Genomic DNA, 19844 nt, shown 5'->3' with positions numbered 1-19844 from the left:
CTCCTCCTGGCCCGCAAAGCCGTCCCGCCGTGGTTCCGAGACTCCCACCGGGCCGTAGGCGAGGAAGGGGAGCCCGGCCGGGGGTCGCTGGTGGTACGGGGGTAGGTGGCTGAGAACCCAGCGAAGAAGACCCCTGGCAAGGCCCCGGTGCATGTCTTTGGCTGCCGCGCGCTCACACGGGCCGTTTCCCGGTTCCGATCCCGCTCCAGCACCGCAGCCTCCGAGCCCAGCCAGTCGTTCGTCCTGCCTTGTGCGTTTGCCGGGAGGGAGGGAGGGAAAGGCGTGGAGCTCCGAGCCCTCCTGACGGCTCTTGTCAGGTCCTTCCTGTCGTCTGTGACCAGTCTCTTCGCAGTGCCCGGGAATTGACTAATTGTTCCAATTTTACGCTGTCCGCTCCGCCTTGAGTCTCGGTGAGAAAGGCGGACTGTAAATCAAGCAAATTGACCTCATATATGTTTCTCCCTGTGGATGCTCCTCTGCCTCTTGTAATGGCTGGACCGTTTCCAAGCATTGTGATTTGCAGAAAGGCTTGGCCAGCTGCTATAAGCAGAAAAGGTGTTGTGAGTGGAGGCTTCCTGAGGGCATCTGGCCAGCTGCTGCTGGCCAGTGAGGGCTGAGCCAGGTGGCCCTTTGGGGCTTGTTCTAGCCAGGTGAATCCTCTCTCTGCCTGCCCCCCTGTTACCTTTTTGGTACCCCCTGGATAAAGCCATGTGCTTCCAACACTCCCTTCGCCTGACACCCCCCTCAAGGAAAGCGGCCACTGGGATGGGGAAGGGCCTGGAAGTCCCACATATTCCTCATATCCCACCCGCCCCATCGCAGAGCTCAAATAGCCAAGGGGCTTGATTGTTCCTAGGCGTCTTGAGTCTCATCTCTGTTCCATGGACCAGGGATCAGCATCAACAGCATCTCTAGCAGGATCAGGCCAGGCCCCATGGAAAACCTGCTTCCATCCCCAAATGGAACGAGGGAGGAAAAGGACTTTGCCTCTTCTTCAGACCTGAGGAGTGGGCTAGGCACAGGCTCAGAGGAACACCAGGAAAAATTCATTCTGAGGCAGCATCAGCTGTCCCTGGACAGAAGCAATAACGACTGGTCCCTTTTGGAAAGATGTTCTTTCAGGTCAGAGCCTGAAAGAAAGTGCAACAGTTTGCAAGCATTGGGTATATTTGTAATTTTTTCCTATAGAAAACTAAGCAATCTAAGTAAGTTACAGACTTATGCATTTTATGGTTCCATGTGGCTAAAGATGCCATGTTAATTAATCACACTTTATTTCAGAAAAGTTTGTTTGGTATAGTGGTTAAGAGCGTGGGACTCTAATCTGGAGAAACAGGTTTGATTCCTTATTCCTCCACTTGAAGCCAGCTGGGTGACCTTGGGTCAGTCACAGCTTCTAGGTGCTCTCTCCCACCCACCTCGCAGGGTGTTTGTTGTTGTGGGGATAATAATGGCATACATTGTAAACTGCTCTGAGTGGGTGTTAAGTCATCCTGAAGGGCGGTATATAAATCAAATATTGTTGTCGTCACCACCACCTGTGTTCAGCTTTATGCCAGTTGTCAAATTTTCTGCTACCATACTCTATTGCATCTGTTTTCTCTGAAAGTTCTGTTGATCATACTGTATTTTGCTCAGTGAATGCCCTAGCTATTGATTATATTGTATTCACTTGCAATGTGTAATCCGCCTTGGAGCTCAGTGAGAAAGGCCTTTAATAATCTGGATGTCTCAGACAGAGAGGGTTATAGGAAGGTGAAGGCAGCCATCTTGAGAGGGGATGTCCTGAGCCGGGAGAAGCAGCGTCAGCAGTTCAGGCATTTATGCTACCAGGAGGCCGAGGGCCCACGGGGGCGCTTACAGCTGATTGCGGAAGATGTGCCGTGGGTAGCTGAGAATAGAGAACCACAGCAAGGAGCAGATCCTGAAGCTCTTGATCCTGGAGCAGCTGCTGACTGTCCTGCCCCCGGAGATCCAGAGGCATGTGAGGAAAAATGGCCCTGAGAGCTGCTTCCAGGCAGTGGCCCTTGTAGAAGAGTTCCTGCTAAGGCAGCGAGAGTCTGAGAGACAGGAGTAAAGCAACCCTATAAAACTGCACAAAAGTGACAGTGAAAAGCTTCTTCGAGGAAGTATATTCTGTGATTTTGTGGCTACAACTGAAAAGGCCCTGCTCTTGATCAAAACTAGCACTTTAAAGTATGGTCAACAATAAACTTGTATACGGTGTAGACATTTCACAACGTTTTACAGAGAATGAGACTGTGAATGTTTGGTTGAGAGGCAGTGAGGTTGGGCTTCTGTCTCTGACAGTGTCCTTCTCAAGAACTACCACTCCCAGAGTTCTTTGTGCCTAGGTTATTGATTCCCAGGGAGTGTGGGGGCAAGTGTGAACTGTGAGTAGGATAACAAGTCCAGGGGCACCTAGAGAGGGAATGCCATAAATAGGGTGCATCACGACGGCACTTTCCACCACCACAAAAACGACACACTAGACAAGTTTACCAGTCAAGAAGTCTACAAACAGTATCAAGGACATTTCCATACAGTGTCAAAAAATTTCCATAAACAATGTCATAGGATTTTACAAAGACATAGCATTAGCAAGGATCCAATACAAAGTCAAAGACTTGCCGAAACATAGCGTAATCAGTTCTAGGACTGACATAGATAACATGAAGCATAGGTAGAAATACATATTCAGAGCAACAAATAATATGCAAGGCAACATAGTGGTGAAGTCTATGGACCCTAACTGATTAGCGAAGCATGGGAGACCCCCTCCCTATAATACTTCCCTCCTATCTGAGTAAAAAGCCTTTTTGAATAATTCAGTTTCACATTGTTTGCGGAAAGCCAGGAGAGTGGGCAGACTGCTGTTGATTTTGCCCATGTGTAGGCTGGCAGCTACAAGAGACCCTGTTCAGATGAGCAAAGCTGCTGAGGAGGGACATAGGGAGGGAGGCGGTCCCAGAGGTATGCTGGGCCAAGGCCATGAAGAGCTTTGTATGTAATAACCAATACCTTGAATTGAGCACAGTAACTGATAGGTAGTGACTGTAGGATGGGAGTGATTTTCTTCCCAACTTTGACTGAGTCACAGCATATTTATAACCTCTTAACACTCAAAATATCGTAAGTTAGAGAGGCCATGTGAAGATAGGTGCTGAAATGGGGGCAGGCAGTGTTTCTGCATATTTGGTGGCCTCTTGTGGTACGCAGAAGAATGTTTGTGAGATGAATGAAAAGATACCCTCACCCCATAGAAGAACCTAATGGGGGCTGAGTTTAGTTGAGCATTGTTTAAGGGAATAAATGGAAACAGAAAAAGAGAGGTTGCCCAGCCCTGATTCCTGTTCGCACACACATGCATACACGCTCTAACCCAGGATATTACAAGCATTTCAGGGCTTTCACAACTTTGTCCTCATGATTCCTTCCCCTCCCTGTCCCAGGACTCTTCCTGGTAAAGTGGACAGAGACACTTGTTATCCTTAGCTGGAGGGAGGTAACTTTTAAAGTTTTAGGGGAAATGAACCCCACCACAACACTCATACCTCCTGGGCAGACAGATGGCATTTAAAAAAACCCTCTAAACCCAGCATTTTCATCTGTTTCATTGTCCATTTGTGTAGAGGGATTTTCCCTCCTAACTTCCCCTCAGGCCCTCTCAGCTGCACCTTCCTCACAGAGTTGTTGTTAAGAGGCTGAAATGGAGGGTGGGAAACTTTTATCTCTACATCTCATTGCCAGTTTGAGGACCTGAGAAGATAACAGGCTCAGCGGAGAGTGGTTTATAGATTGTTAAATAATAATCCTGCTTCTTTTTCTTTATTTCCCAAATAATTAGAGATTTTTAAAGAGTTGTATTGTCGAAGGCTTTCACGGCCGGAGAACGATGGTTGTTGTGGGTTTTCCGGGCTGTATTGCCGTGGTCTTGGCTTTGTAGTTCCTGACGTTTCGCCAGCAGCTGTGGCTGGCATCTTCAGAGGTGTAGCACCAAAAGACAGAGATCTCTCAGTGTCACAGTGTGGAAAAGATGTAGGTCATTTGTATCTACTCAGGAGGGGTGGGGTTGAGCTGAGTCATCCTGTGAGAGTTTCCCAGGGTGTGGAAATATACGGTATACTCCTGCAGCTGTGGACAAGTTTACATCGGGACCACAAAGCGTAGCATCCAGACAAGAATAAAAGAACATGAAAGACACTACAGACTTGGACAACCTGAAAAATCAGCAGTGGCTGAACATAGCCTAACTCAAACAGGGCACAGTATCTTATTCCAGGACACCAAAATACTGGACAACACTTCCAACTACTTTGTCAGACTGCACAGGGAAGCCATTGAAATTCACAAGCATAAGCAAAACTTCAACAGGAAAGAAGAAACCTTAAGAATGAACAGAGCATGGTTTCCAGTTCTGAAAAACACCAGGCCAACAAAACATTCTATCCCCGACAATAGCCCTGCAGAGAAGATTAGCACATCAAGCACCTATCCAGATGCAAAAGAACCTCCTCAGGATACAGTGACGCCTCCCTCCATTAGCATTCCACACCCTGGGAAACTCTCACAGGATGACTCCGCTCAACCCCACCCCTCCTGAGTAGATAAAAATGACCTACATCTTTTCCACACTGTGACACTGAGAGATCTCTGTCTTTTGGTGCTACACCTCTGAAGATGCCAGCCACAGCTGCTGGCGAAACGTCAGGAACTACAATGCCAAGACCACGGCAATACAGCCCGGAAAACCCACAACAACCATCATTTTAAAGAGTTAATTCAATGAGCAAAGGATTATTCCAGTGTAAGTGTGCTGTGTATTTTTTTTCCATTTTGTTCGAAACAACAGAAATGCCACACCACTCAACCAAGGCCATTCTCATAAGAGACTGTGTGGAGCAGTGGCTTAGGGCTGCAGACGCCCCGATTCAGGTGCGCCACTTGCTTTCTTGAAGCCTAACTTACCTTGGAGCGCTGCTGCAAAAATAAATGAAGCATCAGACAGCCATATGTCCTTCCCTGAGCTTCTTGGAGAAAAGTAGGATAAAATATAATTAGCTGATAACTCTTAATAAATATTTCCTATTAGAACTTGATTTTTAATAACTAAGTATATAATGAGTTTTTGGAAGCTAGTTTTGTGCTCCATTGCAGCCTGCAATAGGGAGAGGCATCCCTTTTTCTGCGTCCTCCAAGCAATGCCTCTGAGCATGAACAGACTTCCTTGCTACTGAGTAACCACAAGAAGACCTTTCACCGCTGGGATTAGAAAGCAGAGTTTCCTAGTGGGGGCGGAAAGAAAGGTGCCTTTCCCCCAGCTTCCTTTAAAAAATTAAGCCATATTCATTAAAATAGGATTTCTTTTTGCCTTCAAGGATTAGAAAGGGTTAAAGTGACAGAGTTGCGTCTTCTGGACGGAATGCATTAGAAGGGTGGGGGTGGGGAAATACTGACTTCCTTCGCCTTTGGGGATCGAGGTTTGCTTGCAGGAGAGCTGAAAGACTGAGGCTGGAACCGAACTGGGGGACGCCTGGAAAGGTAAAGAGCGGCAGGGAAGGGATGGAGAAGCTCCCACAGGCAGGGGATTTCTTGGTGTCTCGAGGGCAGAGCAGGGCCGAGAAGGAGTGGGTCGGGCTGGCAGCGTCTCTCTTTCTCGATGAAGGCTTTTAAAAAATCATTTATTTATACCACAGCCTGTCTATCTGTCACCCTGCCTGACTTGGAGGGGGGGATGATAGGGGGGTGTTATTTGTTTTAATTTTTATAGTCTGTCTCACAGACTCAAGGCAAGTTCCATAATGTAGGTCACTGCCACCAATATTTCTTTCTGTCAATCAAGAAACTCCCTCACCCAGCTTGTTTCTTGATCTTTTCAACCACTTTGGTTCTGGGTCTCGCTAATTTATTTATGTCATTTATAATCTGTGGAGACTCAGGGCAGATTACATGCTGTGAGATTAGTACAGTCGATACTCCATGCTGCAGGACATTGCAATAAACAATGCAATATTCTCTGGGGGGAAATGCAAATTTGCAAAGATATAACATCAGTAAAAATCCAATATAGAGTAGAAGAAATGCTGAAACAGCATAAGCAATTCTGTGACATGTTAAACAACATAGAACTACCCAGAGGGACTATATTTAAAGTAACAGATAGTACATTGTATCACATCCTTAAAGCAACAGATAGGACATGAGACAACAGAGAGATGCAGGTAGATAAACTCCCACTTAACGTGGGGGAAAGAGAACACTTTTTTTCTTATAGGAGGCTGAGGAAGGGATAGTACTGTCAGTTCCCAGCCAGATTAGAGGAGGAGTTGGTGCCACAGGTGTTAAATCTTAACGGTTTCAGGAAAAGGCCGTTAGGGATGCTTGCATTGGCATTCCATCTCATTAATGCATGGCATTATAGGAGTAGCGTGATTGATTCTTCCTCCACCTGTGAAGTCAGGCAGCTGCAATGCATGTTGCCACAGGTTAAGCCCTTTTCTGATTGGTCTAGCTGGTGAGGCCACATTGCTGGAGGTGATGGTGAGTGCGCATAGCTGTTGGCCTTAAAAAGTTGTGTCTGAGGGCCAAACTACAAGTGACGAATGACACAGTTTGGACACTTGTCAGCTTCCCTCAAGTTTTGATGGGAAATGTAGGCAGCTTGGCGGAATGTTGGACAAGTGACAGTTGAAAAGTCCATTGGACAGCAGTCAGAGAGCCAAGCTGCAAGACCAGGACGCCTACATTTCCCATCAAAACTTGAGGGAAGCTGACAAGTGTCCAACCTGTGTAATTTGTCACTTGCAGCTTGGCTCTGAGTCTAACTTTGAGGCCTGTTTGGATTACAACATTGTTTTGCTGCCTTGGACTCTGAAACTTGTTGCTGTCCAAGAATGCTGTGTAACACTGGCAAGGTATTGTCATGGCAAAGGCTCTGCCTTTTATGTGTAGGGCTAACGCTAGTTAAATCTTCATGGTTTTATCTGTTCTTTTTGTACACTTTCCAATTATAATCTTTCATGCACAAATGTAAATAAAATATTCTTCATATCTGTATGATGTTTCCTTGGTCCTTAGTTTCAACCTAAACCAGTGCTCAAGCCACATTTGGCTCAGCTACCTTCATAATGTTTTGGGTGGCAACTCAGCAGTGCTGATTCTCGTGTAAAGTCCAGTAAACCAAAGGGCTTGTTTTCACCAGCCTCTGTGCCAGGGCTTACTGGGGGGGGGGGGGGAAATGGTGGCATCTTATTAACTCTCCCTCCCCTTGTAGGATTGGGATTTTAACCCCGTTTTGCTGAATTTCCTGGACCTACTTGGCCCCCTTTTACTTTGTTTTCTCTATACCATGTAAGCATTTTCAACTTTGCTTTGTGAATGTTGGGTTTATACTCTGTGAATACTCAGGGTCTAAGCTCAAAGTGCCTTTACCTAGTCAAAAGAAAGTGCCAGCTCTCCCCCCGCCCCTTCCTCAATTCAATTCCTTCCAAGTTCCAGTTAGCAAAGTCTTGTGGCTGGAGAGAACAGCAAGAAGGTGGCAACTCAGTATGCATAATGGGCCCTTCAACCTCAAAGTGACCAAATGATTTTAGTTTTTTTTCTTTTCCTGCCTCAACATGTTTGCTGAGTTGACATCTCGCTCCCTTGGAAATCCACCTCAAAGATTCTGTGACAATTTCATGAGACCTCTTTTTCGTCTGTGACAATTTCAAATTAAATCCCCTCAAGGATATAATCTTCTGCTGCCCACTTATAAGGTGCTCTGTGTCCTCTCCCACAAAATGGAAGAGTCGTCTTGGGTCATTGAAAGATCTTTTGGAGGGTTGGTAGAGCTCTTGAGAAGGGCCTTTGGTTGCCTTGAAAGATAGTTGTGGAAGTTTTGTGCTCCCCCCACCCCCAATTTAATTTAATTCTGTCATTTTTCAACCTGTGAGGATTTTTAAAATTGTTGTTTACCCATCTTTGGCCCCAGTTACCTGGGAGAAAGGAGGGCTTAAAAATCATGTGTGCGTGCACATGCGCACGGACATACATGCTTTGTTTAAGTCTAGTATAGATGATGCAGCCATCATGAGCAGCTTTCTGTGTTATAAATGAGGAGTGAGCACAAGTGTTCTGGCACCTCCCCTGCCTGGGCACAGTCACCAGAGGGTGAGCCCAACATCCACACAGAAATCCTTCTCCATGACTAAGAATGTATTTAAAAAGCAGTGGGGACAGAAGAACTTATGTGCTCACCCTTGCTATGAACTGATTCAAGGAAGGTGAGGAGTGGGGTCAGTGCACTGAAGCCTGCTGACTAGGCAAATATTGGCATATGTAGAAGTCTCATCTCCTGAAGGATCGGCAGCTTCAGGCTACATGTGGCACCTTCTTCAGTGCTGTTATCTCTGCTGGAGGTGGATGGATTGTGATGAAGGAATTTATAGCTCAATGGCAGAGCCCATGGATTGCATGCAGGAGGTCCTAAGTCCCTGGCATCTGCACCCAAAGCCAACCCTAATAACATGTTCAGGAAAAGCTCCAGAGAACCAGTGCCAGTTGGAGTAGATAGCCCAAAGGTCTGAATAATAATAATACTTGCTTTATATACCGCCCTTCAGGATGACTTAACACCCACATAGAGCAGTTTACAAAGTATGTTACTGTTCTCTCTCTTTTTCTGTTTTTTTCCAGGGAGACTCCAAGTATAGAACATAATTTTCTATAGGAAAAACATCACTGAACAATCGCCAGGAACAAAAATGTATGGGCAGAACACCATTATACAGAAGGCGTCAGAGGGGATGTCTGTTCTCCAGGCTGGGAGTATTGAGAAATGCCTATAAAGGAGACCAGGAGATCCAATGGATCAGCAAACAGAAAAAGGTTCCCTTTCCCTTGCACGGTGGGAAGCTCAGTGGCAGGAGTTCCTCAGAACAGTGGAAAACCCTCACTCTGGATGGGGAATCCCACATTTGCCAGGTAAACCTTCACCGTGGGAGGATGCTAAGGCCTTTCTGGTCTCCTTTGAGCAAGTAGCCGAAGCCTGTGAGTGGCCCAAGGAAGAGTGGGTGAACCGACTCCTGCCAGCCCTCAGCGGAGAAGCCGAGCAGGCCTTTAATAGTCTGGATGGCAAAGACAGAGAGGATTATGGGAAGGTGAAGGCAGCCATTTTGCGAGGGGATGCCCTGAGCCGAGAGAAGCAGCGTGAAGCATTTAGGCATTTCTGCTATCAGGAAGCCGAGGGGCCAAGAGGGGCTTACAGCCAACTCCAAGAAATGTGCCGTGGGTGGCTGAGAGTGGAGAAGCACAGCAAGGAGCAGATCCTGGAGCTCTTGATCCTGGAACAGCTGCTGAACATCCTACCCCTGGAGATCCAGCGCTGGGTGAGGGAAACCGGCCCTGAGAGCTGCTCCCAGGCCGTGGCCCTGGCCGAGGAGTTCCTCTTAAGGCAGCAAGAGGCCAAGAGGCAGGAGAAGCAGGTGAGGCCCTTTTGCTGTGTGGGTCCTGAGTGTGGGAGGGCCTGGGGTGGAACAGGGGTGAGAACTCTTTCCATTTAGAGATGCGAAGGGGAATGCCATGGGATAATGTGTTGATCTATTCCCTCCTTTTCTTGGATGCTCAGCCTAGATAAGAATAAATTGAGGGAACAGTCTAGGAGTAGGAGAACCCGTTGCCTTGAATGGGGCCCAACCTCCACTAAAAGAGCAGGTCCTTAGATTGTTTTGTACTGCAGTTATTTTTTTGAAGTTAGAGGAAGCTAGGGAAACACATGATAAATTAACCAGACAGAAAAATAGTTTGCAGTATCTTTCTCCTTAGCTTGTGGATTAGGCCAATTCCTAGTTTCTTTATCGTCTTTTTGTTTTACAACTATGGGCCCCAATATGAGAGCCAGTTTGGTGTAGTGGTTAAGAGCACGGGACTCTAATCTGAAGAGCCGGGTTTGATTCCCCACTCCTCCACTTGAAGCCAGCTGGGTGACCTTGGGCTAGTCACAGCTGTCTGGAGCTCTCTCAGCCCCACCCACCTTGTTGTGGGGATAATAATGACATACTTTATAAGCCGCTCTGAGTGGGCATTAAGTTGTCCTGAAGGGTGGTATGTAAATCCAACGTTATTATTATTGTTAATATGTGTTCCGTAACAGTTTTGTTCATTAAGGAAACCTTGTCCTCCTTTCTCTTTCTTACGTAGCAGTGGGCTGCTAAGCTCAAGCTGGAGTAGAGAACCCTCCTCTCTATTTTGTGTGTGTGTGTGTGTGTGTGTGCGCGCGCGCGTACGTACGTATGTAATTTATATTCTGCTTTTATCACTGAGACTCAAGGCGGATTATGTAGTGTGAGATTAGTATAATCAGCAGCAAGGACAAGGGCAGGCATTTCCATACAGTGTCAAGAACATTTCCATAAATAATGTCATAGGGTAAACGAATACAAGTTTGCAAAGACATAGTATTAGCAAGAATCCACTATGGGGTTGAAGAATTGCTGAAACAGAACCTAATCAATTCTAGGACTAACATTAAACAACATAATGCACAGGTAGTATATAGGAGTACATATTTAAAGCAACAGATAATATGTAAGGCAACATAATGGTGAAATCTATGGTTCTTAACTCATTAGTGAAACATCTGGGACCACTTTCCTACAATATTCCTCTATTAGTTGAGAAAAAAATCTTTTTGAATAATTCAGTTTTGCATTGCTTGCAGAAAGCCAGGTGTGTGGGGGCTCTCCTGACGTCCTCAGGCAGGCAGATCCATAGGGTAGGGGCCACTACAGAGAAAGCCCGTGTATGGGCTGCTATTGATTTTGCCCATGTACTGGCTGGCAGCTGCAAGAGACCCTGTTCAGATGAGCGAAACTGCTGTGGAGGGACATAGGGAGGGAGGCAGTCCTGTAGGTATGCTGGACCGAGGCTGTGAAGAGCATTGTATGTAATAACCAATACCTTTCCTGTTCATCTCTGTCACTCTACCCTGAAAGGGTCCCTCTCTGCTATTGCAGGTGCCCTTGGAGGAGGCATCTGGGAGTGTCTCTGAAGCAGGCCAGGATCTGTCTGAGATCGAGTGGAGGCATCTGTTGAGGGGCATCAAGGAAGAGGAAGAGGAGACAAGCCTACTAGGTCAGGAGAGAGGGAGGTCTTCTGGGGCCTGAAATCTGGGAGGTTTGGAAGCTCCTTCTGTGGCTGAGCTCAACTGTGGCTCCTGAACTCCCTTCTGGGGCTACTTTGCCCTTAGATTGTCCCGACTGTTACACGTTCTGGGGAAAAGACTTTGAATAGAAAGATCAAGGAAAGAACCCTCCCAAAGTTAGGTATTCAGAAGAGCCATCCTGGATGAGATCTGAGGCTCATCCACTCTCACATCCTTTTTCCCACACTGGTCAGGAAGATGCCTCCTGGTGGAAGCTGTGAAGCCGAGCTAGAAGGCTGCAGCCCTTCTGGCTTGTTTTTTTTACCTCCTGCTCCCAAACCCTACATCTGGTATTTGTTGTCATTCTGCTGCTGAACATGTAGGTTCCATTCAGGCATCATCTGCTCAACTCCGTCACTTCTAAGCAAGACTGGCAGCTGCTCTGGTGGCTGGGAGGAGTGATGTCCTGACTTCCTCAGGAGCTGACCTGGACCATCAGGCATGCTGACACCCCCTCCCCACACACACACACATGGGGACTGTGAGACGGGTCAGGATCCACCCAGGTCCCTGATGCTGATTGGACCCACCACAGTACTGAAATGGCCATTGGTGGGTACATGGGGGCTGATGAGGTCATGCTGGCCAATCTCTCCCCAACCTGGAGGATGCTGAACCCCACCCCTTCTCCCTTTCAAGGCCCTGAAAGCTTGCAGAGTGCAGCATGGGCCAGCACGGTAGCAGGACACACATCTCCCACCACCGCGTCCTTCACAGTTAGAATGTTGGACAACATTCTGTGGCCCCACCCTGGCAGTGATCATTTGCCAGGCAAGACCACGTATCTTCTCCCCCATAAGGTGGCCTGCTTGAGAAGACACAGATAGGCTTCTAGTCCAGAAGTGGGCACCCCACCCCTGGTTCAGACAGAGGGAGAGGAAATTCCATGAGATGGAACTGGACCCTTCTCACAGGATAGGGAATTTGGTGGGGGTAGGGAACCAGCAGCCTGAGACTGAAAAAGAACACTTTAGGGCTCCTTCTGTCCACTGAGGAAGTCATACCAAGACATAGTTAAAACAACCTGTAGAGAAGATGAAGACATGACCTTCCTTCCTTTCCAACATGAGGCCTCAGAAGTGTGTAATTCTTCCCCCCTCCCCCAGGTACAGGATTCCAAGTCCCTCAACAGCTGGCGTCAACATATTGACTTTGTGCCATTCTGTCTCTCTCTGCACAATTTGATAGTCTTAGACTATAATTTATTTATTTATATTTTATTTATATTTAATGTATACTCCGCCCTCCCCACATCAGTGGGCTCAGGGCATATTACATCATATACATTATAAAAAACGTTAACATTTCAACTTTAAAAACAATAGACAATAATATATAATTTAAAATCTAAAATACAGAGTACAAAAAGCAGCAGCACAGAAACTATACATATAATCCTTCATCCAACTGCCCCTAAAAGAATATCACAAAAGGTCGGGTGGTAGCTATTTCCTGATAGGGAGGGACAGTCCCCTCTGTTCAACCAGTGGGAGGCCCTGCCCAGCGTCAACCATACGCCTGGTGGAACAGCTCTGTCTTACAGGCCCTGCGAAAGGATAGCAAGTTCTGCCGGGCCCTGGTCTCATCAGACAGAGCATTCCACCAGGTTGGAGCCAGGACCGAAAAGGCCCTGGCTCTGGTCGACGCTAGGCAGGCCTCCCTGGGACCAGAGACCACTAATAGCTGTTTTTCACTGGCACAAAAGATCCTCCAGGGCTCATATGGGGAGAGGCGGTCCCGCAGATATGCTAGTCCCAGTCCGCATAGGGCTTTATAGGTTAAAACCAGAAACTTGAATCTGATTTGGTACTCAACCGGTAACCAATGCAGCTGGCACAATACTGGTGTTATATGTGCATTTCCCGGCACTCCAGTGATGTCCTGCGCCGCCACATTTTGGACCAGTTACAACCGCCGGATCAGACTCAAGGGAAGCCCTGCATAGAGCGTGTTACAGTAGTCTAACCTAGAGGTGACCATTGCTTGGACCACTGTAGTTAAATCACAGGTCGACAGATAGGGAGCAAACTGCCTGGTCTGACAAAGATGGACAAACAAGGACCTGGCAACTGCAGCAACATGGGCCTCCATTCCCAGGGAGGCATCCAGGATCACCCCCAGACTCTTCACCCTCGGGGTTGGTGTAAGCACCGCCCCATCAAGAGTAGGAAGTTGGAGTCGCAAATCCATGTTCCCATGACTCAAGTACAGGGTCTCCGTCTTTGTGGGATTTAACTTCATCTGACTCTGCTTCAACCATCCAGTCCATCAGCAGGTATAACTGGTGTCATCTGCATACTAATGACACCCAAGTCCAAAACTTCGCACCAACTGGGCGAGGGGGCACATATAAATGTTAAACAATAACGGGGAAAGCACTGCCCCCTGCGGCACACCACAGACCAGTGGGTGCCAGGATGACAGTTCTTCCCCTAGTGCCACCCTCTGTCCCCGACCATGGAGAAAGGAGACAAGCCACTGTAGTGCCATCCCCTGTATCCCCACGTCGGCAAGGCAGTGGGTCAGAAGACCGTGGTCAACCGCATTGAACGCTGCTGAAAGGTCTAATAATATCAGCAGTGCTAATCCGCCTCGATCCAGGTGTCTGCAAAGATCGTCCGTGAGGACAACCAGCAATGTCTCCGTCCTGTGGCCCGGGCAAAAACCGGACTGGAAGGGATCTAAGGCTGAGGTCTCCTTCAGGAAACTGCAGCTATTTTTCCACCGCTCACTCAATCACTTTACCCAGAAACGGAAGATTTGAAACTGGGCGGTAACAGAGCGGGTCCACGGGATCTAATGTAGGTTTCTTTAAAAGGGGCCTCACCCCCTTTTGAAGTGTTGTATTTTAATACATGTTTGAAGTGTTGTATTTTAATAAATAATAATACAAATGTGTGGTTGCCCTTTGAATTGTGGGTTCATTAGAGGGAAGTACCCTCTTACGATCATGTATGTCTTGTTCAAAGACTTGAAAAAAATGCTACTCGTGGTTTGTATCTAAGGTTTGGGGAAAAATTGTGTCAGCTGCAGGTCCTGATCAGGCTGCAGTTTATGACAATGTTTCGTATTGAACCATGAACACCAGAGAACAAAACCATGCATGACATCTCAGGTGTGGAGGGTGGAAAGAGGAATCTTTACCATCACCCCATTTTACCATCACCCCATATTTGTTTTAAATAAATATGGGAGTGTTCTCAGATCAAGGAGGGGAAAGAAAGGGAGAGTTTACAGCTTGTTCCTTGGTAGGGCATAGTTGGGTAAAAAGTGTGACCACCCACACACTTGATGCAGGGGACAAGTTCTCCCAAAGGAAATAAAATGCATACAGATCAGTTAAGAGGGAGCAATTTGGGACTTGGCTTCTTGCAAGGGAGGTAACTGGGGATCTCTGTGCCTTTGTTCAAGCAGGTGATGTGAAACAGAATGAAAATGATGAGAGACTCCAGGCATTGTCATTGGACGACGTCAAGAATGAAAACTTAAAAGAAAATGTCCAGAATCAAGATGGACAAAAGAGGCAAGAAGGAAGCCACATGGTGGAGGGGAGGAATAAACCTATTCCTTGCCAAGGTGGGGAATTCCAGGAAATCTCAGCCCAAGGAGAAAAGGCAGCTGGAGAGAGGAGAAATAAGGGCCCCAGTGCTCAGGTGAGAATCCATACTGGGGAAAAACAAAAAGATAATGTGGAGTTTGAGAAGAGCTTCAGTCAGAGCATGAACCTTACTTCTCATCAACAAATTCACCCGGTAGGGAAAGCATATAGTTGCTCAGAGTGCAGAGAGAGCTTCAGTAGGAAAACAACTCTTACTTCCCATCAAAGAATTCATGCAAGGGAAGAGCTAAAAAAAAATCCAGAGAACAGCTACAGTTGGAGATCACAGCAACGACACCAGATGACCCATACAGGAGAGAAACTAGATCCACGCTCAGAGGTTGAACAGACTGTCAGTAGCCATGTAAGCCTTACTGTGCAACAAAAAAAACACACAGAAGAGAAACGGTATAAGTGCTCAGAGTGTGGAAAGAGGTTTAGGAGCGCATCACACCTTCGGCAGCATCAGACACTCCACACCGGGGAGAAACCATATCAGTGCTCAGAGTGCGGTAAGAAGTTTACTCGAACATCATCCCTGCGCCAGCATCAGAGAATCCACACTGGAGAGAAACCTTATGAGTGTTCGGAGTGTGGACAGAGATTTGGTTTCAGTTCCCTCCTTCAACGACACGAAAAGATCCACACAGGAGAGAAACCATATCGATGCGCAGAGTGTGGGAAGGCTTTCCGTCTCCGCTTAAGCCTCATTGTGCATCAAAGAGCACACACAGGGGAGAGACCTTACAAATGCTCAGAGTGTGGAAAGACATTTAGCCAGACATCATCTTTGCAAAAACATCAAAGAACACACACAGGGGAAAAACCTTATGAGTGCCCTGAGTGTGGGAAGAGATACAGTTGCCAATCCCACCTTCAGCGGCATCAGAAGATCCACACAGGGGAGAAACCATATCAGTGTTTAGAGTGTGGAAAGAAATTCAGTTTAAGTTCCCATCTTCTACGCCATCAAACAATTCACACAGGGGAGAAACCGTATCAGTGTTTAGAGTGTGGAAAGAAATTCAGTTTAAATTCCCTTCTTCTACGCCATCAAATGATTCACACAGGGGAGAAACCGTATCAGTGTTTAGAGTGTGGAAAGAAATTCAGTTTAAATTCCCTTCTTCTACGCCATCAAAGGATCCACACAGGGGAGAAACCATATCAGTGTTCAGAATGTGGAAAGAGGTATATTCAGACATCAGATCTTCGGCAGCATCAAAGAATCCATGCGCCAAAAACCACATAGCTGCTCAGTTTTCAAAACTGGCTGACAGCTTCAGGATTAGTAGCAGTGCCAAAAAAACAAACAACCTGGACCAGGTTCTCTCCAGGACATTCTTGTGTTATTTGCAGGGGAAGTGACAGTTTACACACTAAAAGCCAGGAAGGTGGAGGCAACACCACCTGAGAGCGTGGAAAATATCCCCTCCTTTACAAAACAAACATTCAGACAAGTTTACCAGTCAAGAAGTCTTCTTAAGGATAATACTAACTGGAATAAAACTCCAGAGGAAGCCGTGGTTGTGCAGTCATCTTAAACATTATGAAATCTCTTTGCTACAAGTGTTTGTGGTTATCCTCTGTGGAACGTAGTTAAGGAGCACCTCTCAAAAGGTGTTTTGAAACAAGCCAGAATAAAAAATCTAGCTATGAAAATGACACATAATGATGTAATAGAGCACTTGCCATGATTGACAATTGTACAGTAACCGCAGGTGGCCCGCATTTGAAAACAATTGGTCTTCCTGAACCACAGAGGGATGATGGTTGTATCCCATGCCACTTGCTGAGACGTTTGCCAAGTATATGCAGGGTTTAAGGGATGCGCTTTGGACTGGTTTAAATAATTTCTTACAGGCAGGACTCAAAGGGTTGCTGCTGGTGACCAGTTGTCATCAGTATGGGACTTGCCTTGTGGGATTCTTCAAGGCTCCATTTAGACCCCCGTGCTATTCATCTGCCCTGATCTGGATGGCCCAGGCTCGGTCTTAGAAGCTCACTGTAAGCTAATGCACTCTTATGTCATCTATGTTGGTCTTTTCTGTAGGATGCATACTAGTTAATAAACATCGTTTCTTCTAAGGTGGTTTGGCTGAAGAAGGCCCTTATTCATTTGCCTAATTTTTCGGATATGCTTAAACACGTGCACATATATGCCACCGAGGCTCAAGCACTAGTTGGGACGGTTGGGGAAGCAGAGATTTCAGGGTACCATGAACGGTGGCCATTTCTATCAGGGATCCCAAAACCTGAGGAGGGGGCTTGGAGAGGGTTTTCCAAATAGGGATTGGGGTTTCTGACAAGCTCGCACCTCAACCACTCACTGACTTAAAGCAAGTGATGCGGGGGGGGGGGGGGCGGGGGGGAACAACACCTCCAAGGGGAACATGATAACTCCAATCTGATGGAGGTGTTCAGGAGGGCCCCCATATTTCTATCATTTTCGCAGAATATGCAAAACGAAATGTTCAGGAGGGCATTTTTAAAGTAGGAATTTGAACGATAATATAATGGAACAGCTCAGGAGTTCACTTTCTCTAAGGGATAGTGTTGGGGTCTATTGCAGTGTTTATTTTACGTATCACTATCCCCTTTATTGCCTTATACATTTGTAACCCACTTTCTTCATTATGATCTGTCATAGTCTGGTTTTTGTTCGCTACAGTGCTCTTTATTGGAAGTCCTTGCTGTCTGATTGAACTGGATTTTATATTTTGTAGCCGATGTTGAGCCTCCGTGAGAAAGGCAGGGAATAACTATAGTTAAATAACAATAACGACAGAATAGGATTGCTAACTCCAGTTTGGGAAATTCCTGGAGATTTAGAGATGTGCCTGGAGAGGGACCCCAGAGGAGATGTCATGTCATGGAGTTGAGGGAGTGGGGCTTGTGGATTTCATTAAAGGCTCTCCTTTTCCCTCAAGAGACAGAAAATCCCAAGGGCTGAGGCACTGAGTGAAGAGTTTTTCCCTGACAAGCAGGATGTCCTGCACTAGTCCAGGGTCGGGGGTTAGGGAGATTTTCCAGGGGAGCAATCAAAGTGGTTTCACCTGGAACAGAATGGATTACACACTATCGATACCTTGAATTCTGAGGGAAAGAAGTTGGTGGTTACGTTTGTATCATCTTCAACTGAAGTATGGTGCACTAAAAACCTTCATGGTCCAAATCCTATCCATTTGGCGCTGAAAGGGGTGGGGGTGGGGTATTTCTGCATATTTGGTGGTCTCTTGCAAGAAAATGTTGTTGGCTAAAAAGGATCCCAAATGAGAGCAGTTGATCATTGAGGAAACGAAGAAGAGAGGGTGCCCTGAATGAGCATCCTCTGGCCCTTTCACCCCTTTCAGAGCTAGGATTTTATGATCTTTTCAGGTCCTTTTCTGGTCCTATCTGGCTGATCAGTCCCAGAAGTGGGTCTAGGGGACCCCTGTTTGACACATGTCACATCTCTCCCTCCCTCAAACAAGAGCCTAGCGCCATGGTTTAGCCCAGATCTGGAAAAATTACCGAGAAAGACTAAGCAGAGGCACACACTTCTAAACCTTTGGAAGCGCACGCTGGGTTGGATTGCCAGGTTTAAAGGGCACATTTAATATTTTCCTCAATTCGAAAAAAAAAATCTTTTTTTTGCTCTCTGTCTTCAAGTGCTAGGAAAGGGTTAAGAGGCAGAAAGCGAGATAGTTCCTAGAGAGGATATCAAGGGAGAAATAGTAAAGACCTCCAACTTCCTGTTTGGGGGGGGAATCGTTCTTTGCTTGCAGGAGAGCGGGAGGACTGAGGCTGGAGGCGGACTGGGGGATTCCTGGAAGGGTAAAGAGCGGCGGGGAGGGGAGGGAGAAGCTCCCCAAGGCTGGGAGGCCTGCAGGGGATATCGCTGTCTGGGCCCTACGAACAGTGCAGGGCCAGTGACGGAAAGGAGGGGGTCCGGTTGCTCCTTTCTTTCCCGAGGAGGATTGCCGTCTCTGATGAATATGCAGCTGGGAGCAGAAGGGGATCCGGTTTCCACCCAGGATGGGAACAGATTCCTGTATGGATCTCTGCAGATCGAAATCCTCTGCTAATAGCTCTGCGGTGTGGTGGGCTGGTTTGGTTGACAGCTCTCGTGCAAAGAGCGTTTGGGAAGGCACCAAATCTGGCATGTCGGGCATTGGACTTTGACAGGTGTGTGTAGAGCTCCCCTCCGAGTCTGAAAGAGAGGAGGGCGCCTGAACTTCTCAGGTCTGCATTTTTACTGAGATCCTGCAAGTGACTAAAAGCAAATTAAAAGCCCCATGGAGTCCAGAGGCAGGTATCACACTTGTTGGTTCCATCGTCTTCCGCTCTCTGTTATGGCAAATGGGATTCATTAGAGCAGCAGCAGGGAGGTGTGGAAAGGCAACCCAGGTGTTCGAGACACAGCACACTTTGGCCAGGTGCATGTGTGTGCACGTGCATGTGTTTATTTCAACGAGATTCCTGCCCAGCGCCGTTTTCCCAGCCAACCCTGGCCCTCCAGTTTAGCAGGGGCTTGCTCATCTTTCCCCCTCCGTCTGAGCAATTCTTAGCCTTCTACATGTGGCCCTAAGCATGCTGGATCAACATACCTCATAACAGAAGCACATGAGCGTGCTGGCTCCTGCCTCACCTATGCAAAACCATGTCCTGAGCACCTTGCGCCTCTACTGTAGGATCCTTCTTTGAGTGAGAAAGTTAAAAAGCAGAGTTCCCAATTACAGGGAGGGAATCTACATGTGTGTATTTGTTATGCGCATAGACATTGTGTTCAGGAACCAATGATGGCGAGAGGTGAGGCCAGCACAGTTACATGATGCTTGGATGGGAATGAAAAGGGTTCTGTGGGGTGGAGGTGAGGCTGGCTCACAGTTCTGTGGTTAAAAACACGTATTGAATCCAAGAGCTCCCTCATTCCATCCCAGGCACATCAACATCCAAAGCCAGCCCAAATAAGATGGTTGGAAAAGGCTCCAGAAACCATTGCAGACCGAGGGTGGAGTAGGTTGCCCAAAGGTCTGACTCGATATAAGGCAGCTGCATGCGAATCTCCGTGGAGAGAGAATG

General features: G+C 47.1%; 1 protein-coding gene across 1 annotated transcript in view; it reads left to right on the top strand.

Annotated features, from left to right (window-relative positions):
- The first annotated feature begins 5463 nt into the window (after positions 1-5463).
- LOC129327808 (zinc finger protein 850-like) overlaps positions 5464-19844 on the top strand; it is a 28629-nt gene continuing 14248 nt past the window's right edge. The window contains exons 1-5 of the mRNA XM_054976563.1: positions 5464-5541; positions 8677-9464; positions 10974-11112; positions 14597-16031; positions 16351-16400. Coding sequence (XP_054832538.1) covers positions 8847-9464; positions 10974-11112; positions 14597-16031; positions 16351-16400 — 2242 coding nt within the window. The 5' untranslated portion in view covers positions 5464-5541; positions 8677-8846. The remainder of the gene's footprint in view (positions 5542-8676; positions 9465-10973; positions 11113-14596; positions 16032-16350; positions 16401-19844) is intronic.

The sequence above is a fragment of the Eublepharis macularius genome, chromosome 4 (genome assembly GCF_028583425.1).
Source record: "Eublepharis macularius isolate TG4126 chromosome 4, MPM_Emac_v1.0, whole genome shotgun sequence".
In the NCBI taxonomy this organism is placed as follows: domain Eukaryota; kingdom Metazoa; phylum Chordata; class Lepidosauria; order Squamata; family Eublepharidae; genus Eublepharis; species Eublepharis macularius.
The sequence above is the reverse complement of the archived record's forward strand: the minus strand, read 5'-3'. Positions and strand labels throughout refer to the sequence as shown.